The sequence below is a fragment of the Neoarius graeffei genome, chromosome 24 (assembly GCF_027579695.1).
Source record: "Neoarius graeffei isolate fNeoGra1 chromosome 24, fNeoGra1.pri, whole genome shotgun sequence".
NCBI classification, from domain to species: domain Eukaryota; kingdom Metazoa; phylum Chordata; class Actinopteri; order Siluriformes; family Ariidae; genus Neoarius; species Neoarius graeffei.
The window spans coordinates 33,320,971-33,343,848 of NC_083592.1; the positions used below are offsets into that span (position 1 = coordinate 33,320,971).

The following is a 22,878-nucleotide window of genomic DNA, read 5'->3' on the forward strand; positions in this document are numbered from 1 at the left end:
ATTTTACTTTGACTTGCACTGTTTAAGTAAATAATGTCAATGTAAATTATAGTTTCTTTAACTTGAAATAATAATCAAACTACACTACTATGAACTACTGCAGTTCATTAAGATAGTTAAAGTCCCCTTGACTAATTTAAAGGTAATGATTAATGGTAGCGGGCGGCACGGTGGTGTAGTGGTTAGCGCTGTCGCCTCACAGCAAGAAGGTCCTGGGTTCGAACCCCGGGTCCGGCGAGGGCCTTTCTGTGTGGAGTTTGCATGTTCTCCCCGTGTCCGCGTGGGTTTCCTCCGGGTGCTCCGGTTTCCCCCACAGTCCAAAGACATGCAGGTTAGGTTAACTGGTGACTCTAAATTGACCGTAGGTGTGAATGTGAGTGTGAATGGTTGTCTGTGTCTATGTGTCAGCCCTGTGATGACCTGGCGACTTGTCCAGGGTGTACCCCGCCTTTCGCCCGTAGTCAGCTGGGATGGGCTCCAGCTTGCCTGCGACCCTGTAGAAGGATAAAGCGGCTAGAGATAATGAGATGAGATGAGATGAGATTAATGGTAGCAGCAGCCTCGCTCTCACCTCACACAACCCTTGGGATGAACTCAACTTGACTAACAGCTTGGAGACTCAACATGGATGTCTACGTGACTTGAGTAGAACACTGCATGCTCTACTTTTCTTTATTGATGATATTTATGAGCAAGGGTCCAATTCTGGGGCGTCACAAGAGAGTTTAGTAAATCCCTTGTGGGCTTGCCTACACCTTCCCTGGTTAGGAAGCTCACAGCAGCATCACTGAGAACACAATTCTGACCCAGCTTCACAGTTTGGAAAACATCTGTAACATATATTACTTATATAAACCCATAAACAATGGCAAATCCACATGCTCATCCTCACCTTCCCCAACGCATCCAGCATGGCGGTCATGTGTTCGTGTGTCATGTCTACACTGACTTTATTAATAAGACTCTGCAGCAGACGGTCGATCAGTGTCTCATCCAGTGGTTGATGAAGCTGTTCCAGCAGTGCCCACATGGCCTGAGCTTCAGCGTCTGAAACCAGAGTCACATTTGCCATCCCATATACCGGGTGAACCCGGGCACCTCCGGTGGCATCGGAGAGAATTACACGAAAGCGTTTGGGTGTGGGGTTTGAGGAGCCGACGCTGGGTGTGAGGGTGATGTCCAGAGCAGCGCTGTGCTGGCCAATATCGAATGTAAGCTCACCACTGGCCATGATGAAATCTACATCAGCCACGGCAGGCCAGATCAGAGTGGGACCAATGGACTCAGCCTTCAGCAGCTCCTGTGGAGAATTGAAAGAATAAATCAGTGTTGTTGTTTTTTCAAAATAACCGAAAAGCATACATAGACAGAAGGACCTTTTTGGTATTTCTTCAGTTGAGCTGGATAAAACAAAATAAAAAAAAAAATTTTTTTTAAAGCTTTGATAAGACATTACTGCAAGTTGGCCTATTGGTTAGCATGTCCGCTTCTTGACCGGGAGATTGTGAGTTCTACTATTGTAAAAATGGTACCAGAGGTGGACAAAGTACCCAACTTCATTACTTAAGTCAAAGTACAGATCCCACTGGTCAAATGTTACTCCGATACAAGTGAAAGTTGTCCAGTCAAATTTTTACTTAAGTTAAAGTACTGAAGTATTTGCTTTTAAAAATACTTAAGTATTATAAAGTACTGTACATTTTCTGTCAACGCATCGTTGTATTATTGCCACAGCGCTTACAAAACCTAACGCCGTTACCAAAGACAGAAATGTGAATTCACAAAATGAACGCATGCTGTGCCATCATGGTGGTTTAACATTAAGCTAGCTAGTCAGTGAAACTCCACCTGACATGCTAGCAAACTCTTTTCAAACTCTAAATCATGTTGGGTAGCTAACGCTACTAGAAAAGAACGATTTTTACACTCTGTTTATTTGGCAAGATTATGCTAAAACATATTTCTGAAAGGACTTCAGATAAGTTAACGTTATTCATGTTAGCGTAACTCCGTGTTTACATGCTAACTAACAGTGTCCAAGTTAACTAGCTATGTGTTAACATTAGTCGTGGACAAGGTGATGGCAACTTGGCGGGCAAATCCATAGAAAGTCATTTGACTAACCAGACTGCATAGCTATTGCAACATTATCGCTAGCTCTAAAAGCACAGACAACTTTGTTGCAAGCTTTCTCTTGGAATAAAACGTTTATCCATCCATCCATTATCTGTAGCCGCTTTATCCTGTCCTACAGGGTCGCAGGCAAGCTGGAGCCTATCCCAGCTGACTATGGATGAGAGGCGGGGTACACCCTGGACAAGTTACCAGGTCATCGCAGATAAAACGTTTATCTTCCGCAGGTTGGATGGTGAGTTTTTGTAGGCTGTGATGTGGTTCGTTTTTCGCAAACAAAGCAAACATTTAAAACGAAAAACTGAAACATGGGTTCTAGGTAAAGCCATGGTTGCGTTCATTCCCCAGAAGAACCGCCTCCTTCCATTCTGCCATCAACTCATCGTGTTCAAATAATGCTGCTGAGAAATCACTGGACTTGATTTTATACAGTCTATGGACGTGACGTGACCCTAGTGATTACTGATACGCTGTCTCAGTGTCACCTGCGAAAAAACCATCACGTTTTAGAAAAGAAAAGAAAAGAAAAGAAAAAAACATCCACTTTCAAAGCTGCTTCATAGTAATGAGTAATGAGGACCTTGATAGAAATGTAGTGGAGTGAAAAGTACAACATTTGCCTTTCAAATGTAGTGAAGTCATAAGTTCCCCCCCCCCAAAAAAAAATACTCAAGTAAAGTACAGATACTGAAAAAGTGTACTTAAGTACAGTACACAAGTAAATGTACTTCGTTACTGTCCACCTCTGAATGGTACCTACTGCCATCTGGTGAGGCACGCCACAATACAGATGTGAGTAGGGAGTCAAACTCTCATGGTTACCAGAGGACTGGCCCCCATAGTCCATGGGCCAAGAGGCCCAAAATAGGGATTTTTGTACCACATAGAGGGACCAGTGCTATCATGGATTTTTTTTTAATCCACAATAGCTGAAGTTTATTTTAAGGTATGATAGCAAGCCTCTATGAGTAGCTTTTGTGCTGTAATTATGTGATCAAATGACATCATTCAAACTGCTTCTGGCCAGCAATCCAGTTAAAGCCGTGAAATTTGAAGCTATAATTATAGTTAAACATCTTTTTTAAACATAATTTACATTTAATTTATGGGGCATTTCTGTGGCAACAGAAATGCCCCATAAGTCTACAATTAAACTAAAATTCACTGAAAAAAAAAAAGTTTTCCATTTTGTAACTAAGCAACGACATCAACATACATTGAAATAAAAGTTAAATCCTTACTTCTGCAGATCATGAAAGAATTAATGAATAATTAAAGAATTTATAATACATAGGGCCAAATTACTCAATTCCGATTGGTCAATCAAGGAGGGTTTTTTTCCTTAACACGGGGCCGTATTTCTGAAATTGTATTGGCTAGTTCGTTGCTTGGTTACGGTTACAAAAATTAGCAAATTTTGTCAACAAAATGGCTTTTGTAAAGAAGTTCCAATAAAATTTTGTAAACCACTTTCAAAATCCTCGTGTCGTGTTGCCGTGTCATGATGAAAGACGCTTTAGAAACTGATTCAAACGTGCAAGATAGTCTCGCGCCCTGATTGGTTCAGAAAACGTGAATGACAAATGTTGTGAACTTGAATGGCTTCCGAAGTATGAATTTGGCCCTATACTGTATATTATAAACAAGTAATCGTATGGTTCCTCATAAAATTAAGGCTCAATTTCACTCACGATTTCGAAGTTTTGAAATTTTCAAAACTTCGAAATCACTCGTGAAATTAATCCTTAATTTTACTCAGCCCCATACGATTACCTATACTAATTATCAAGCTGATGAGTTCTGTAAAGGGGTCATTTAAATCATGTGACAAATGATGACACTTGATATCACCCTCCTGCAACTGTTCTTTTGACCAGTACCAGTCACACTGGAAACTTGTTCTTTATTCAAGTATCATTTTCACTCAAATGTAAATTAAAGATACATGTCACATTTTAGACAAAAAAAAATTATTTGACTTATGCTTAAAACATTTAATAACTTTTAACGAGAAGCCTTGATTTCATGCAGAAGTAAGTTTTGGCGATATTTTATCCTAAAAAATGTACACTACCGTTCAAAAGTTTGGGGTCGCTTTGAAATGTCCTTATTTTTTGAAAGAAAAGCACTGTTCTTTTCAATGAAGATCACTTTAAACTAATCAGAAATCCACTCTATACATTGCTAATGTGGTAAATGACTATTCTAGCTGCAAATGTCTGGTTTTTGGTGCAATATCTCCATAGGTGTATAGAGGCCCATTTCCAGCAACTCTCACTCCAGTGTTCTAATGGTACAATGTGTTTGCTCATTGCCTCAGAAGGCTAATGGATGATTAGAAAACCCTTGTACAATCATGTTAGCACAGCTGAAAACAGTTGAGCTCTTTAGAGAAGCTATAAGGTGGGGTTTACATTAGACCGTATCAGCGGATCATCAGATTAACGTTTTTAAAACGATTAGCGTGCACACAGCAACGCCAATACACGATTCGTGTGCACACAGCAAGGCCAATACACGATACGTTCGGCTCCGCAGGCATCCTGCACTCCAAATCACTCCGCCCTGAACAGCGAGCGCCCTCTGGAGGGTGCGCACTCCGGCCCTGCGCAGCTCACAGAGCGCGCGAGTGGAGCGCACAAGCAGTGATTCGGGACTGAGCCGCTGTGTGTGATCCTAGTGCATATCGGGCATGCGCGTCACTTACCACTTGCAAGTGGAAGGATGGCAAGCCTAAAGACAATCATAACTACACAATGGGCAGTATTTGCATCAGTATTTGCAGTATTTTCATACTTTTATACTCTTTAATGAAAGGTGATACAAGGCAGAAGTCCGCGCCGTTTTTCAGCAGTCGCGTCACATGACCAACGCCAGCGAATCAGGAAGGTGGATGTCACAGTGACGTTGTCCAATGACGACGCCAGCTAGAGCTCAGCACAGCGTATCCGTGTATCTGCGTATTCTCAATGTTTACACAGCACCGGACCACACACGATCTGGATTGAATACGTGGACCCTGGCGGATTCCCATTTCCCGGCGTTTCCAGGCGTTTTAATGTAAACGGACAGTGCATCCGCGAAGAAAACGAGACAGATACGGTCTAATGTAAACTTGGCCTAAAACTGACCTTCCTTTGAGCAGATTGAGTTTCTGGAGCATCACATTTGTGGGGTCGATTAAATGCTCAAAATGGCCAGAAAAATGTCTTGACTATATTTTCTATTCATTTTACAACTTATGGTGGTAAATAAAAGTGTGACTTTTCATGGAAAACACAAAATTTGTCTGGGTGACCCCAAACTTTTGAACGGTAGTGTACAAGAAAGCTATTCTTTTGGGATTGCTATCATAATTTTTTTTAAACAACCCAGGCCAAACTTCAAATCTGTATCATTATTAGCTGGTCCCTCTGAGTGATATATCTAGGTGGGTCTGGCCCATGGACTCCCACTGTAACCCTAACTATACAATAGGCGAGAGGCCGAGGGCTGTAGAAACAGAGATCGGCACCGCCCCATGCACCTTAAGGGCCTGGTTAGTACTGGGACGGGAGACTGCCTAGGAAGACCAGGTCCTGGCACAGGAGGGACTTTTTTTTTTTTGATAAAGACATTCACTTACTGCCCTTTGACTTCTGTTATATATAAATGTGCTTTCAAGGAAGTGTGTCAAAATACCTGTATGTGGCATTTGCACATACAGAAATGTTGGCATATTCTTTTATGAGAAACAAATAAAATATAGTCAACAGAGCTGGGAATTTTTTTGACATTGAGTCTGGGAAGCTGTTTATCATTTTGGCAGCAAAATATCCATCCATCCATCATCCGTAACCGCTTATTCTGTTCAGGGTCGCAGGCAAGCTGGAGCCTATCCCAGCTGACTACGGGCGAAAGGCGGGGTACACCCTGGACAAGTCGCCAGATCATCGCAGGGCTGACACATAGAGACACACAACCATTCACACAAACACACATTCACACCTACGGTCAATTTAGAACTACCGATTAGCCTAACCTGCATGTCTTTGGACTGTGGAGGAAACCGGAGCACCCGGAGGAAACCCATGCAGACACGGGGAGAACATGCCAACTCCACACAGAAAGGCCCCCACTGGCCACTGGGCTTGAACCCAGAACCTTCTTGCTGTGAGGTGACAGTGCTAACCACTACACCACCGTGCCACCGGCAGCAAAATATCTGACTGAAAATGCAGACAAATGTGGTCCTTTTAAACCTTATTGGATGGATTAGCTTGAGGGATAGAAACTGCATCAACAAATCGAAAAAGAAAGAAAGAAAGAGAGAAGTGAGAGAGCATGAGAAGTAATCCTCACTATCTCTAGTATGTCAAATTCAGTGTTCCAACTGAATTGTACCACCATATAACTGGCCGCGGAGGTGAAGGGTAAAGACTTTAGATGCCTAATTTTAGTTCAAGGTTAGAGTTTGTGTCACATGCTTAACCCTATTCATGAGGTCTATAAGGTTGTTGTGGCAGCGGGGGCATGGCCAAGCATCAGTCTGTGACCGGAGGGCGGAGTCAGGGAAGGTAAGTGGCAGAATCACTACACCTGATGTCAATTAACCTGTGTTTGTGTGTCTTCCCCAGTGACCGCACCCTATATAAGGAGAGAGAGAGCAGAGGAAGGGAGCTCTCTCCCCAAACAGATGACTAATGTGTGTGTGCGACTGGGAGATTGTGTTCAACTGAAAAGTGTCACAATAAAGAGTTTTGACAGCTCAGTTCTGGCCTGCCGTACTTCTGTGCTCCACCCACCCACTCAAATTCCTACAGTCGTATTATCTGCATTCTGAATAAAGTAAAACATTGTGTGTGTGTGTGTAATAACCTATGGGCACTAAAGAGGGTTATTACCACCTCTTCATTAGTATGTTTGTATATGAATATAATATCTCAGTGACCGTGTGTGTGTGTGTGTGTCTGCACCTCACCTGCAGTTGGTACTTCACAGATATCGCTGATGCCACGCTGCCCTCTCTGTAGACCTGCAGAGTGACTGTGTTTGCTCGGAGCGTGACCACAGGCAGCCGGGAGCCCACAGCAAAATACACCAGCCCCCATGGGTCATCACTTTCCAGCATGGTGATGTTAGCGAAGCGGGCACTCTGATTAATAGCAGCACCGTCTCCTACTTCATAAATCTCAACCAGGAACCACACCTGGAACTCGGGCTCCTGCAAACAACAAAAATACAGGAGAAGTTTCAAAGATCCTGTGTTCATACTGAATTAACACCACTATTTTTTGTCATGATGCTATCCTTCTGGTTTGATCCTTTGAACCATATATAGACTAAATGTGCATTAATCATGACTGTTTTCATTATTAATTATTTGAATCATTTGACAGACCTACAGTAGTCTGAATTTAAAGTATACAGGTAGTCGTCGACTTACGACCTATGCGACTTACGACCGATCGACTTTACGACCGTCTGGTTATGACTGGCAAGTGTTTCCCAGCTGAGCTAGATGAGCGTACGACAGTTTCTGCCCCAGCTCCCGGCAGCGCCGCGTACAACAGTTTCCGCCCCAGCTCCAGGCACATGCGCAGTCTCCCTCGCGCACTCCGTCATACAGTTTCCGCCCCAGCTCCAGGCACATGCGCAGTCTCTCTCACGCTCCCTCGCGCACTCCGTCATACAGTTTCCGCCCCAGCTCCTGGTTTATGAAACGAGCAAATGCTCCCGCCAGCCCGAGCGCTGCAACAGCTGATGATGACGTAGACGATCCACAGCCAAGCACCAGTGATGCCAGCGGTCACTAAATTTTGTATTTTGCCATGTTTTACATTTGTATTTTGGTATGTTTCAAACTAAAATGTTTTCTATTTTTCACACCTGTATTTCGTATTTTTTGTTTTGCACATATTAAACGAATTGTACTGTACGCAGTGTAGTATGCAGTGTTTGACTTGAACCAAATATAATGAGCCAAGGTAATGAAATAAGAAAATGTTGATAAAATAAGACTTTAAGATGATTACAATATCATTACACATCACAATATACTTGCGTTCATTTAACATAGGCCGACTTACGACCAGATCGGTTTACGACCAGTCAGTCATAACCAAACGCAGTCGTAAGTCGACGACTACCTGTAATTACCAATTAAATACCAATATCATGTGCAGTATACGGAGTTGTCATGTGCAATATTGTTTTCCCCCAACATATGTGCAATATTTACTTTCACCACATTAAATATTTCCTTTCATCACATTCCATTATCATGTGCATTTTTTCCTCTCAGTGTATTTTTTTTCTTTCTTTGGTCCCCGAAAATGAAAGTTTGATTTTTGAAATCTGCAACTACTTTAGCTTAAAGCTCGACTGCCTTTCAGATTTTTCACATTTAGGCCATAAAAAGAATTTCCCCTGACACACAATTATTTCTGTTTAAGGGATCGAAAGTGACTGAATTCGAATCACAGACTTCCAATTTTATTTTATTTTATTTTTTTAACAGAACAATTAATTAATTTAGGGCTCCGTGGCCCAAAATTCTCCGCTATTATTTCTTGCTTCACCATGACCCAATTCAAGAGACTAAGTCATGCATGACGTGGTGGACTTTCCCCGTCCGCGCAAGGCATTGTGGGATACAAATTTGAAAAAAATGGAGGACGTAAGTGTGCGAATGAAACGTGATAGACCGATTACAGTAACGGAAAGCGAGAAGAAAAGACGTTATGCTGCGAAGGAAAGGAAACGCAGGACCAAACTAATAAATATCGGTGGTCAGCGAGCACCTCGGTGTGATCAGCTGTTCATTTAGTGACAGAATGATGTAACTGTCAGTGCACGGTCAAAGGTAAACCTGTAGATGACAGTAATGCAACACTGTGGATGCCAGCTGCCGTAAAACCCAAAAGAAGAAGGTAAACCTGCGCATGCGCACATGGACTTCCTCTGTCTGCTTGACTGCGCAAAGCGAGCGATTTCATGCACATTATTTGCTCAGGAATCCCCTCAAATTAAATAACTTCCCAGCCACAGAATGGCCTGATAGTTTTTTTAAGATATTACAAAAGTAAACATATTTATTTTTTTCGCGGTGCGGTTTCCATCAAATCCTGCGCTCTGATTGGCTGGCGAGCGGGTCCGTATCTTATGGTACGGACCCCAGTTACGGACCTCTGGCGACTCGCTCGTTCACAACAACAAACATAGTAGAATTTTTTGTCAACATTTATCTTTTTTTTAATAAGATTTATTTATAAGATTATCAAAAATCTTATAAATTTTTGCCAGCATTTCTCAGGAGAATAGCATTAATTTTACAGCATGGATAGTGATAACGACAGTCTTCACAACAAAAGTGAGTTTTACTACCCTGAGGAAGAAGAAATAAAATAAAACATTTCAGGAGAAAGCTAAAAACCTCTAACTGTTGCTAATGCCGAGCAAAAACATGGCTGAATCCTCAATGACTCCTATTTGTATAAATAGGGGACTACATAGGCGGCAAAATGTAGTTTTTTTCCTGCTATGGAAGTGCACTTGTATACCGAGGAGGAAGCAATTTGCATTACAGCCGTTTACTTTTAAAATAAGTTTGAGAATTAATCCGCTGGAGGATCCCTTTAACTTTTTTAGGTTAGTCTCTTGCATAACTTACCTTATTTCTACTGTTAGAATGCTAATCATCTAGGCACTGATTTTTGCATTTTCTATTTCCATCTTAGTTTTTAGTTATGTAGCTTAGAGTATTTCTAAGGGTATTCTATTGTTGGCACTGTTTTTCGGTATTTATTTCCCTCTACAGTTCTTATTTTACGTACAGTTTATTTTTAACTTGTATTGTATTCTAACTTGTACTGCATTGTTATGGAGTGATTTCTAGCAGAAGAATTTTCTTCGGGATTAATAAAGTTTTATCATATCTTTTCTTATAACATGAGACAAGGCACGAGTAGAGTTTAGGTCTCACAGAAACAAGCAACACTGACAAACTGGCAATTGTCTAGAAATGGTTAAAACCCTGCTACGACACTATCACATTCTTGGAATTGTGCTCAAGGGCTGTTCTAGTTAGAGGAACTGGGTGGGTAGAGGAAACTCTAAAACTAGCCTGACATGCTGTGGAAGAAATGACGAGGCATCAGAGAAAACGAATGCAAGACAGAGAAGGAGAAATGACCAGACGGCTGGTATTCATTTCTCAGACAGCATTCATTCATTTCTCATGCCTTTGTACCTGATCTGGTCGAACCTCCAGATGAAGGAGACAGAGAACCTGTCCTGTCCTGCACAGCACCCTGCCTGAGGTCTGCTGCAGCTCTTTTGTCAGATTAACCCCCTGACTGATCAATGCTGGAGCTGTGAGGTTGAACGTGGCCCGCCAGGACACCAAAACATCCTCGAATGCTCTGTCAAACACACAACCCCTGTGATAATCCTGTCCAGCACTAACATGAACATTAGGTATTCTACGGCAAAATGCATTATAGACTAAGAGATGAAGAAGTGTTAGACGTTTACCTGTTTTCCTGCCTCTGAAGGAAGAGAATGGCCGTCCTGTTTTCCGAGTCTTCATCCAGAACTTGGCCTGTCTGAGAGCTCAAAGTGAAGCCTAGAATTCCATTCTGAAGATCACTTCCTGAGAGGAGAAATACATTCAAGAAAGTAGTCATCACTAGTCTTGCGCAGCTTTGCTTGGCCTGAAGGTGGCGCGAATGTTCATAAAATGTCAACAGAAGCCTAAATTTAGCAAATATGTTTTTCTAGTAAGGCTTTGTTTTAAATGTATGTGACTATTTTAGATATAGAAACACTTTGCTTTTTGTTTTTTTTTCCCCCAGAACTTTGTTCCTTTGTATGGGGTGCACCATACAACAAATATTTGACTCATTAGAGCCTCATTTAACAAGCTTCAAAGTATCAGAATGGTCCTTTAGATATCAACTGGTGTTCCCCCAGTGTTTCTCAAACTTTTTCAGACCAAGGACCACTTTATCCATTAAAAAAAAAAAATTCGCGGACCACCTAACCCCCTAAATATCCCGAACAAAAAACAATGAGCCTACTTTAACAGTACCGTATATTACAAATTACACATTAATGAAATTACAGTTTTACAAATAGTATCGCCAACTCGCTCATTGTTGTCCTTATCTTAAAGGTCTGATGACACGTTTTTGACATCTTTGGCGATGTTTTATAACATAAAAAGTAATTCCCAATGATCCATATATTAATTCACGAAGGCGCCTATTTTACAAGTTATGATAAAAAACGCGGCTATTTGGGCAAATTTGACAGGGCTGCAGCACCCAGGAGACGAAAGAGGAGGAGGAGCTATATGACGTCAGCGAAAGAACCTTCCTCCTAACTTACCAGTTTGTTGTTGATGCGACAGGTGTTCAGTTTGTCATTATTAGTTTGTCATTATTGTCATTATTATACATTATAATATATATATATATAGTTATAGTTATTATGGCTTCGCGTTGTGTTGCCGGCTTTTGCTCCAAAACCCACAAGGATGGGGTAAGTTTATTCAAGTTTCCCAGAGATCCCGAGCTGCATGCGAAGTGGGTGAAGCAAGTCAGGCGCACTCGTGACAAGTGGGAGCCCTCACCAACATCTGTCCTGTGCTCTGAACACTTCGATTTGGATTGTTTTGACACCCTTCCCAGCTTAAAAGAATCTCTTGGGTGTGCAGTTCAGCACAAACATGTGTTACTACCATCAGCAGTGCCTACAGTATTCCGGAGGGGGTCTACTAGTAGCTACGCCGGATCCAGCAGTCGCCTGGGACAAGGCGACTCCTCCAAAGACAGTCCTCCTGTCAGAACATGTGTTGAGAAACGACATAAGATAAAGGTACGTAGAGCTATAGAGTGCTCCGACATGATGCTAAAAATAGTAACCATGCGGTCTGCACGGCCATCTTGGAAGTCACTCGCTCCAGAGCGCTCATAGAGTACACATCATAGAGTACACATTCATGATAATCATAAATGTAATCATAAAGTCGGCGTGATATCAGTCATGTATTTGCTTGTGAAAGCTTGCGGCTTTCATGTAACTGCCGCCTAGCAACGAGAGGCAAAGGGTAAAGAGGGTAGGCTATCATAGATTCTATTCGGAAGAGATCAATACATGATTGCTTAAAAATTAGGTATTTTAACAATTTGCATCTGTTTTGTGATTATCGTGACACTTGTGTGTTATATAGAACTGTATGTCTTATCAGCACATCGAGGATCTTCCACCGGAGGCTTTAGCAAGTACTCGTAGCAACACTACACTTTACCCTTTGCCATGCGTTGTTAGGGAACGGTAGCAAGTACCCCGATGACCGACTTCAAGAATATGTAGAAAAAATTTAGAAATTATACTTTCCAAAAGTCATTTGAGCTTAGTGTATTGCATTTCCATTTATATTGTAGGTTCTTGCTTATGTTTTTGCGGAGTATGACGCAGCTGCTGAATCAGAAGCTGCAGAGTTTGTATGTACTAGTTGTGAACATTCACATTATTATCAATCTCATTCATTTAAAATCAGATAAAATCATGCCATCATGATCACTGCTTAAAGTACCAGTATTTGGTTGTTCTTTTGTTCAGAGGAAGAGCTAGCACTAGAGAGTTCACCGGCGTTTTCATGCGCCATTTCCATTGAGTAGAACAGCCAGTGAACCGCAGCGTGTTCTTCCGCTGACGTCACAACATGGCCGTGAGCCACGGACCCAGTTTTCTTGCGCTGTGCAATTAAAAGTTGGATATTCGCGTAACAACAGCTTCTTTTCACGTAATTATAACAGAAATCTAACATGTTTGCCATGTTGTATAGTTTATTTAAGAAATTGCATAGAGTCATGTTCATGTCATCAGACCTTTAATGGGAAGAATGGTGCTGCTTATTCTGATACATCGGTGAAGCAATGTCTGGCTCCAAACTGGACAGTTTTAATCTCATATTGGGGGCCACATTTGTCCGGTTGCGCTGCTTTGTTTTCTCAAACAAAGAATCATCATTTCTTTGCACTAGCTCCTGTCGGATGTTTCTTGTGCTTTTCTTTTGACTGACCCGGTCTTCAGCCACCGATCCATTTATCTTTTTAACCGTTTGATGCAAAGTCTAATTTGGTTACTAATAGTTTCTCCGCATTCCACATTCCCTCCATATTCAGAGGTGATGTTGATATGAAAGTGTAAGCTAAACTGACGTAGCTAAAGGCAGTGTCGCAAAACTGTTGTCTTGCTTCATGTCAGACAAATTCAAATAATAGGCTACTATTTGAATTTACATCGGACTTTATTCAATATAGAAAACAACTCATTGTGCTACTCAGAACTTTGCTTTTGGAGTCACATAGGCGATTTGAGAAACACTGATAAAACGTGACATTTTACGACATCAACTCGCGGGACCACCAAGGGTCGCTCGCAGACCACTAGTATGCATTAAAGAAAGTACTGGAATGCAGGTTATGACAAATATCAGTTCTTATTCTATCCACATTCACTGGATATGAGCAATCGTGCACTCTGATTGGCTACTCTACTACCAGGCTATCAGGTCATATACCATGAGTAGAGAAAAACAAAATGGTGGACCATGTTGCTGAACGAACCAAGGATGAAATAAAAACTCTACATGAAAACAAAACCCCAAAAATACAAAAAAAGCAAAATATGGAATGAAAGTATTTCATAGTAAGAATATACGTATCTTTTATTTTTCGAGAATTTTTATTATTATTATAGCATTTTTCACAAATTGCTCCTGTCGTTTCACCCGTTTGTTTACATTCGAAGCAGAAATGATTTTGTCGGATGTTTTGTATAAAGTTTTTATCTATCAAATTTGCAGAATATAAAAATAAAAGTGTTCTGTTTCTTAAAATCCAGTGAATGTGGATAGAATAAAACAGTTATTCCACTCAATCTCGTCGCACCTGGCTTATAGCTATCAGCTCATGTATGACTCGATTTTGTGGAATAACTGTTAAATGATAAAATAAAAATCAATTTATGGAGCGACGGCAGAGGAAAAACAATGCATTTACCTAGAATAATGATTTTGGCAAAGAAGGTGACGTCATTCTCATCTGGCGAGCTGACGATCTGCACTCCTCCCTCTGGTTCGCTGAGGTACACATAAAAGACCTCTTGCCCCTCCGGCTCCTCGTCATCGAGAATAAAGAGGCTGACCTCAGCCGCTGTTTGCCCTTCCAACAGAGTGACCACCTGTGACTCAAGTGTAAAGTCGTCCCCTTCCTTCGCCCATGTCCCATTGTGTTCCTGAAGGAATGGCGCCCCATGCAGTGCCAGAGAAACAAGACCACCATCATAAACTCGAACCCGGGCACTTACTACTCCTGTTTGACCTGCTGTCCTGCGTACTCTTAGGACAACTTTTTGAGCTGGTTCCCCCTCTAGCCTGTCTTCAGAAATACGGCTCGTAGCTGGGCCAATACTTAAAAATCCATATCCAATGATGGCGTCATTGGCGAGGATGGTAATTGCAGAAATACCGTGTTCAGCTACAATACGTGGACGAGCACTAAAAGAACTATAGCCTGTGCTGATAACATGAACATCTGTCAAGTTCACATAAAACGTCTCATTAGGTTCCATCAGCGAGTCATCGAGAATGGAGATGTTGATGGCAGCAGATGTTTGGTGGCTTTCAAAGACTAACTGCCCATCATGCACTGGGGTAAAATCTTCACCAGGAAGTGCACTATCTGGCCAGGTGTTGTAGTAGACCAGGGTGCGGTTGGTGCGGAAGCCATAGAGGCGTTGGACGTAGATAGTGATGGTGTGCATGTCCTCTATAACAGCCAGCTTCTGAGAGTCAGGATGGAATTGGTACAGTCCAAGTGACTCCACTTCTGCCACGGTGTAACCAGGTCTGAACAATCATAGGAACACAACAGGTAACTCCATCATGCACCAGCTAATGATATGTATTACATAATATTATACATGCAGGACACTTTTTCAATGGAATAAAAACGTGTTCTATTCCCTTCTAGCGGGTTCCATTCGTTTGGTTTGATAGCATGCGATATTGTTACCGTATCGCTTATCCTACATGTATTACGTCACTCAGTGGAGAATGAGCGTTGAATATGGTTTACGATATTGCATGGCTGTCAAGACAACATGTCGTCACACATCGGAAACATAAAACTTCCGTGCTAGCGAGCGACTGGGACAATTTGTAAACAAACATGGCCGCCAGGTTTGTTTTGTTAAATACGGAAGATTTTGAGAGAATTTTGAAAGAGAGAGCTGCAAATGGAATGTGTATGTATTATAACAATAGTAATAATAATAAAATTGGCTGGCTTTTTTCATGGTATATCAGATATATTCCATTCAGCTCGCATGATATTGAACGAGTCTTCATATTTAAATAAGATGAGATATAATCTCATCATATTTAAATAATATTGGTTGCCGTTGAGTGGTATATCATATATATTCCATTCAGCTAGCATGATAGTGATATCATGCTAGCTGAATGGAATATATCTGATATACCACTCAACACCAACCAATATTATTTAAATATAATGAGATTATATCTAAGGAACACTTGATCACTTGATGAAAGTCAGAATCATTTCTTTGAAAAACCTCTAAGTTCCATTTTATCAAATACAGTGGGGCAAAAAAGTATTTAGTCAGTCACCAATTGTGCAAGTTCTCCCACTTAAAAAGATGAGAGAGGCCTGCAATTTTCATCATAGGTATACTTCAACTATGAGAGACAGAATGAGAAAAAAAAATCCAGAAAATCACATTGTCTGATTTTTAAATAATTTATTTGCAAATTATGGTGGAAAATAAGTATTTGGTCAATAACAAAAGTTCATCTCAATACTTGGTTATATACCCTTTGTTGGCAATGACAGAGGTCAAACGTTTTCTGTAAGTCTTCACAAGGTTTTCACACACTGTTGCTGGTATTTTGGCCCATTCCTCCATGCAGATCTCCTCTAGAGCAGTGATGTTTTGGGGCTGTTGCTGGGCAACACGGACTTTCAACTCCCTCCAAAGATTTTCTATGGGGTTGAGATCTGGAGACTGGCTAGGCCACTCCAGGACCTTGAAATGCTTCTTACGAAGCCACTCCTTCGTTGCCCGGGCGGTGTGTTTGGGATCATTGTCATGCTGAAAGACCCAGCCACGTTTCATCTTCAATGCCCTTGCTGATGGAAGGAGGTTTTCACTCAAACTCTCACGATACATGGCCCCATTCATTCTTTCCTTTACACGGATCAGTCGTCCTGGTCCCTTTGCAGAAAAACAGCCCCAAAGCATGATGTTTCCACCCCCATGCTTCACAGTAGGTATGGTGTTCTTTGGATGCAACTCAGCATTCTTTCTCCTCCAAACACGACAAGTTGAGTTTTTACCAAAAAGTTCTATTTTGGTTTCATCTGACCATATAACATTCTCCCAATCCTCTTCTGGATCATCCAAATGCTCTCTAGCAAACTTCAGACGGGCCTGGACATGTACTGGCTTAAGCAGGGGGACACGTCTGGCACTGCAGGATTTGAGTCCCTGGTGGCGTAGTGTGTTACTGATGGTAGCCTTTGTTACTTTGGTCCCAGCTCTCTGCAGGTCATTCACTAGGTCCCCCCGTGTAGTTCTGGGATTTTTGCTCACCGTTCTTGTGATCATTTTGACCCCACGGGGTGAGATCTTGCATGCAGCCCCAGATCGAGGGAGATTATCAGTGGTCTTGTATGTCTTCCATTTTCTAATAATTGCTCCCACAGTTGATTTCTTCACACCAAGCTGCTTACCTATTGCAGATTCAGTCTTCCCAGCCTGGTGCAGGTCTACAATTTTGTTTCTAGTGTCCTTTGACAGCTCTTTGGTCTTGGCCATAGTGGAGTTTGGAGTGTGACTGTTTGAGGTTGTGGACAGGTGTCTTTTATACTGATAACAAGTTCAAACAGGTGCTGTTAATACAGGTAACGAGTGGAGGACAGAGGAGCCTCTTACAGAAGAAGTTACAGGTCTGTGAGAGCCAGAAATCTTGCTTGTTTGTAGGTGACCAAATACTTATTTTACCGAGGAATTTACCAATTAATTCATTAAAAATCTTACAATGTGATTTCCTGGATTCTTTCCCCCCATTCTGTCTCTCATAGTTGAAGTGTACCTATGATGAAAATTACAGGCCTCTCTCATCTTTTTAAGTGGGAGAACTTGCACAATTGGTGGCTGACTAAATACTTTTTTGCCCCACTGTATGTCAAATTAATGTAAAAAAAAAGGAAATTTTGATCTACAAGGATCATTTGAGCTCAGACTCGGAGTAAAATCATGACGTATTGAGCAGGGGTTACCTGAATCTGGCTCCTCCTGGTGACGTGGACTCTATAGTCGTCAGGTGAACTGCATGTGTAACAGGCACAGACGTATTATACACAGCTATAAAAGATATACTTTTACTCGTCTGGCCATGAGACAGGGTCACGGTGCCTACAGACAAAACGCAAAAGCAAACACACCATGAAGCAATGCTGGGACAAATGAAACCTGAAAGGATCTATAATAATATATCCACAAATTATTAAATCTTCAGCACAAATTTGACAGTTTCTTTATTTAATATTCTCAGTCTCTGGTTTATATTCCACAATGTGAATATCTGTCCGTCGTCTGGGTCTGAGTTTGATGAGAACTAACCTGAGCCAGGAGAGATTGTTCCAGGCTGGTAGCCTGATGGAGTCTGTCCAGGAGGGAATCCGGCTCTCCACTGCACGGTCACGTCTCCATAGAGACCCGTCCTGTTGACTAATGCATCACATCGGCCGCTCCTGACATCAGACACCTGCAGGTCCAAGGAAGCAAAGCCCACCTGGGAAGAGGGTGATTAATTTACTGCAAAGAATTGTGATACTGTGCTCTCGACAAGATATTTGTGGAAATATTTTAGTTTTAGAAGTACAAGTGTAATAATATTTAAAAAAAAAAACACTTCTCATGGTGTAAAGTACTGTGCAAAAGCTTTTGTTTCTACATTAAAAATACGATAAAGCACAGTAAACAGGAGCAAATGAAACAAGGTCAGTTTCCACCCGCCGACGACTTTATTAGGAATACCCATCCACCTGCTGTTTTCTGCAGTCCTCTAATCAGCCGATCCCTTAATAGCAGCACAATGCATCAAATCATGCAGCTACAAATCAAGAGCTTCAGTTAATGTTCACAATGTTCAAACATCAGAATGGGAAAAATTGTGATCTCAAAGTGTGACTGACTTTCACTGTGGCGTGGGTGTTGGTTTGAGCCAGATGGACTGGTTTGAGTATTTCAGAAACTGCTGATCTCCTGGGGTTTTCACACACAACAGTCTGTAGAGTTTACACAGAATGGTGCGAAAAACAAAAAATAGTGAGTTGAGCGAGCGACAGTTCTGTGGGTGGAAACAAACGCCTTGTTGATAAGAGAGGTCAGAGGAAAATGGCCAGATTGGTTCGAGCTGTCAGGAAGGATATAGCAACTCATAGCAACTCTTTACAACCGTAGTGAGCAGAAAAGCATCTCAACATGTAACAGCAGAAGACCAGATTGGGTTTCTCTCCTGCCAGCCAAGAACAGGAATCTTAGAATCAAGAACAAGTTCTTATTAAAGTGGCCAGTGAGTGTGTGTGTGTGTGTGTGTGTGTGTGTGTGTGTGTGTGTGTGTGTGTATGTATATGAGTGATTCCACGCTTATGGGTACTGAAATGGGGACATGAACTTATTTTTAAAAATTCACCTAAAATCATTTCTTTTTTTTACCATCAGGTCACAAAACATGTAATCTTTAATGAATGATATGTTAAAAGATAACTTTAATTTTCTGAGATGTAATAAAAACATATTTATATGCCAAAGTCAAGCCTATGAGTTCCAAAATGATGTCTGTTACATTACTTCTGTTACGATTGTCCATCTCGCGTCTGTTACAAATTAATTACAATCTAGCTATATACCATGTTAATCTTATTGAAAGAATGTGTATGTTTATTCTACTACACATGTTTATTAATTATATTTGCTAAAACATCACCTTCCTATGTTTCAAAAAGTAATTCTACATTGTTAAAATTGAGAATATATATGTCCACAACACTTCTGTTACGTTCTGACTTTGGCATATAAATATGTTTTTATTACATCTCAGAAAATTAAAGTTATCTTTTAACATATCATTCATTAAAGATTACATGTTTTGTGACCTGATGGTAAAAAAAGAAATGGTTTTAGGTGAATTTTTAAAAATAAGTTCATGTCCCCATTTCAGTACCCATAAGCGTGGAATCACTCATTATATATATATATATATATATATATATATATATATATATATTCTATCCACATTTACTGGATACAAGCAATCGTGCGCTCTGACTGGCTACTCTACTACTAGGATATCAGCTCATATACCGTGAGTAGAGAAAAACAAAATGGCGGAGCATGTTGCTGAACCAACCGAGGACGAAATAAAAACTCTACTCGAAAACAAAACCCAAAAAAATACAAAAAAAAAAGCAACAAAATATGGAATAAAAGTATTTGATGGTAAGAACCTATCTTTTTTTATTTTTCAAGAATCATTATTATTATAGCATTTTTCACAAATTGCTCCTGTCATTTTGCTGGTTTGTTTACATTCTTCATTTTTAAACATTACAATTTGTTGAATTTTATTTTTTTTCAATAAAATGTGTTTTCATTGATCATCTGTTGATGTAATTTTTTTCAAATTTGATTATTTTACTATGCATGTATGCAATTTGTCACGTGTCCGCTAAGCTGAAATGATTCTGTCGGACGTTTTGTAGAAAGTTATTTGTATAAAGTTGTATGAAAGTTTTGTATCGAATTTGCACAAAATAAAAATAAAAATGCTCTGTTTCTCAAAATCCAGTGAATGTGGATAGAATAAAGCAGTTATTCCACTCAATCTGATCGTACATGGCTTATAGCTATCAGCTCAAGTATGACTCAATTTCGTGGAATAACTGTAAGACTGGTTTTATTACTTTTTTGCCTGAAAAGTTGTCTCTTCCATGACTTGCTGCTTTCTTTACTGACATACAAACATTTTTCTTTAACATTTAATTTTGTTCTGGAAAACTAATGTTCATGTAGAACAGGGGTCACCAAACTACGGCCCGCGGGCCAGATCCGGCCCGCCACCCCCCTTTGACCGGCCCCCCAGCCCCTCTGCCCCCCATCACTTGAACCGGCCCTATGAGGCAATCCCCAAAAGTGGTCATGGCCTATTTTTTTAAATTGCTTTTTGGTAAATAATAACATGTCTGCATCTTGTATTTTGTTGATTTTATCAATTAAAATTGATATTTAGTTATAAAATGAACTATTCATATTTTCCAAATTTTCGTCATATGCTCGCGATCAAGCAGTGACAGGCAGCGCATGCGCAGAGAACTGTCAGTGTTCAGGACAGCAAAATGGCTAGCGGTCAGCGAAAAGCTGACAGAGAGTGCAGAGTTTTTAAAGAACAGTGGACCACCGATTATTTTTTCGTTCAGTGTAAGGACCGTGCAGTTTGTCTTGTATGTAAAGAAAGTGTGTCGGTTTTCAAAGAATATAATCTGCGTCAGGCTGCTGTCCAAGCAAGTATGCATGCTTGCTGTGGCCGAGGAGGTGTGTCCCGACAAGAAGGATGCGCTCAACGCGGTGAGTCTCTCCGCACCTGCTATGACCAGGCGAACCGAAGATTTGGGGGACAACGTGTATGACAAGCTGAATGAGAAAGCGTCAGAATTCGAGTTTTTTGCTTTGGCCATGGATGAGAGCAATGACGTGCAGGACACAGCACAACTGCTGTGATCTATTGATCTATTGCTCATATTATTATAATTTCACTGTTTTTTAAAATGTATTTATTTTATAGGCCTATTTATTTGACCTTTATTAAGTGCTGCACACAATTATTATTAATATTATTAATAATATCAACAGGCCTACCTACAATTTATAATTTTCCACTCACCTTTGCCAATCACCTCAACTAGGCAGATGTTTCTTAGCTTGACAGCTTTGATGTTATTTTTATTAGAAAATAAATAAATAGAATATCTGTGGTATTTTAAATTAAAACAAAGTGTGAAGACTCGATTACTACTTTTGCAAACCACTAGTAAAGATAAACAAATATGTGCCAGGAATCAAGTGTTGCTATAGTAGTGTGGATATAGTAGTGTGGGTATAGTAGTGTGGGTATAGTAGTGTGGGTATAGTAGTGTGGGTATAGTAGTGTGGGTATAGTAGTGTGGGTATAGTAGTGGGGATATAGTAGTGTGGGTATAGTAGTGTGGGTATAGTAGTGTGGGTATAGTAGTGGGGGATATAGTAGTGGGGGATATAGTAGTGTGGGGATATAGTAGTGGGGGATATAGTAGTGTGGATATAGTAGTGTGGGTATAGTAGTGGGGATATATTAGTGTGGATATAGTAGTGGGGCTATAGTAGTGGGGCTAAAGTAGTGTTGATATAGTAGTGTTGATATAGTAGTGGGGATATAGTAGTGGGGATAGAGTAGTGGGGATAGAGTAGTGGTGGATATAGTAGTGGGGATATAGTAGTGTGGATGGCTGTGCCAGGCTAGTAATCTCTACTACACAATGAGGCCTGCTGGTGGTCATATTTGTCTGGGTCATACAATTCTATGTTATATAGCTGACCCGACCCCGGCCCCCCATCACAGTCAGGAACGACAATGTGGCCCCCAGAGAAAAAAGTTTGGTGACCCCTGATGTAGAATGTCAAAAATGTAGAGACCTGGGTGTGTAACTATACTGCCCTCTGGTGGCAATTTGGTTGCATTTTTGCATTTTAACTGAATAATAAATATGGAATCTGGAAACTGACTTCAGCATTGGCCGCCTCTTCAGGCACAGACAGAACGGCAATCCTCGCATCCAGCTGCACACGGGGAGGAGAGCTGAGCAAAGGTCCGATCAGACTCGCATTCATCAACTGCACCGTGATGTTAAAACCTGTTACAAAGAAAACCTGCAAAGAAGAAAAGGATGTTAACAGATAATGTACATTTGTCTTCAACTTCCCTATATTGGATGAAGTTATTCATAAGTATGGTTTAAGTCCAGTCACCATCACCAACACAACAGTAGGTTCACAGAAGCATCTATTACTTCCACGGTCATTACTGAAGCACACAGCAGTTCCTTCCTGGTTTCAATCAGTTATCTAATCAGCCAATCACGTGACAGCAACACATCATGCAAATACAGATCAAGACTCTCAGTTAACATTTATATCAAATATCAGAATGGGGGAAAACTCTGAACTCAGTGACTTTAAACATGACATGATTGTTAGTGCTACAGTGGATATAAAAAGTGTACACACCCCGTTAAAATGATCGGTTTTTCTGATGTAAAAAAAAAATGAGACCACGATAAATAATTTCAAAACTTTTCCCGCCTTTAATGTGACCTATAACCTCATCTCATTATCTGTAGCCGCTTTATCCTGTTCTACAGGGTCGCAGGCAAGCTGGAGCCTATCCCAGCTGACTACGGGCGAAAGGCGGGGTACACCCTGGACAAGTCGCCAGGTCATCACAGGGCTGACACATAGACACAGACAACCATTCACACTCACATTCACACCTACGGTCAATTTAGAGTCACCAGTTAACCTAACCTGCATGTCTTTGGACTGTGGGGGAAACCGGAGCACCCGGAGGAAACC

General features: G+C 40.9%; 1 protein-coding gene across 1 annotated transcript in view; it reads right to left on the reverse strand.

Moving 5' to 3' along the window:
* Positions 1-22,878, reverse strand: part of adgrv1 (adhesion G protein-coupled receptor V1) — a 415,446-nt gene that overhangs the window by 204,390 nt on the left and 188,178 nt on the right. The window contains exons 71-78 of the mRNA XM_060907086.1: positions 22,033-22,176; positions 17,833-18,004; positions 17,490-17,625; positions 14,184-15,031; positions 10,648-10,765; positions 10,364-10,535; positions 7,094-7,336; positions 893-1,300 (exon numbers count right to left, since the gene is read on the reverse strand). Of these exons, the coding sequence (XP_060763069.1) occupies positions 893-1,300; positions 7,094-7,336; positions 10,364-10,535; positions 10,648-10,765; positions 14,184-15,031; positions 17,490-17,625; positions 17,833-18,004; positions 22,033-22,176 (2,241 nt within the window). The remainder of the gene's footprint in view (positions 1-892; positions 1,301-7,093; positions 7,337-10,363; positions 10,536-10,647; positions 10,766-14,183; positions 15,032-17,489; positions 17,626-17,832; positions 18,005-22,032; positions 22,177-22,878) is intronic.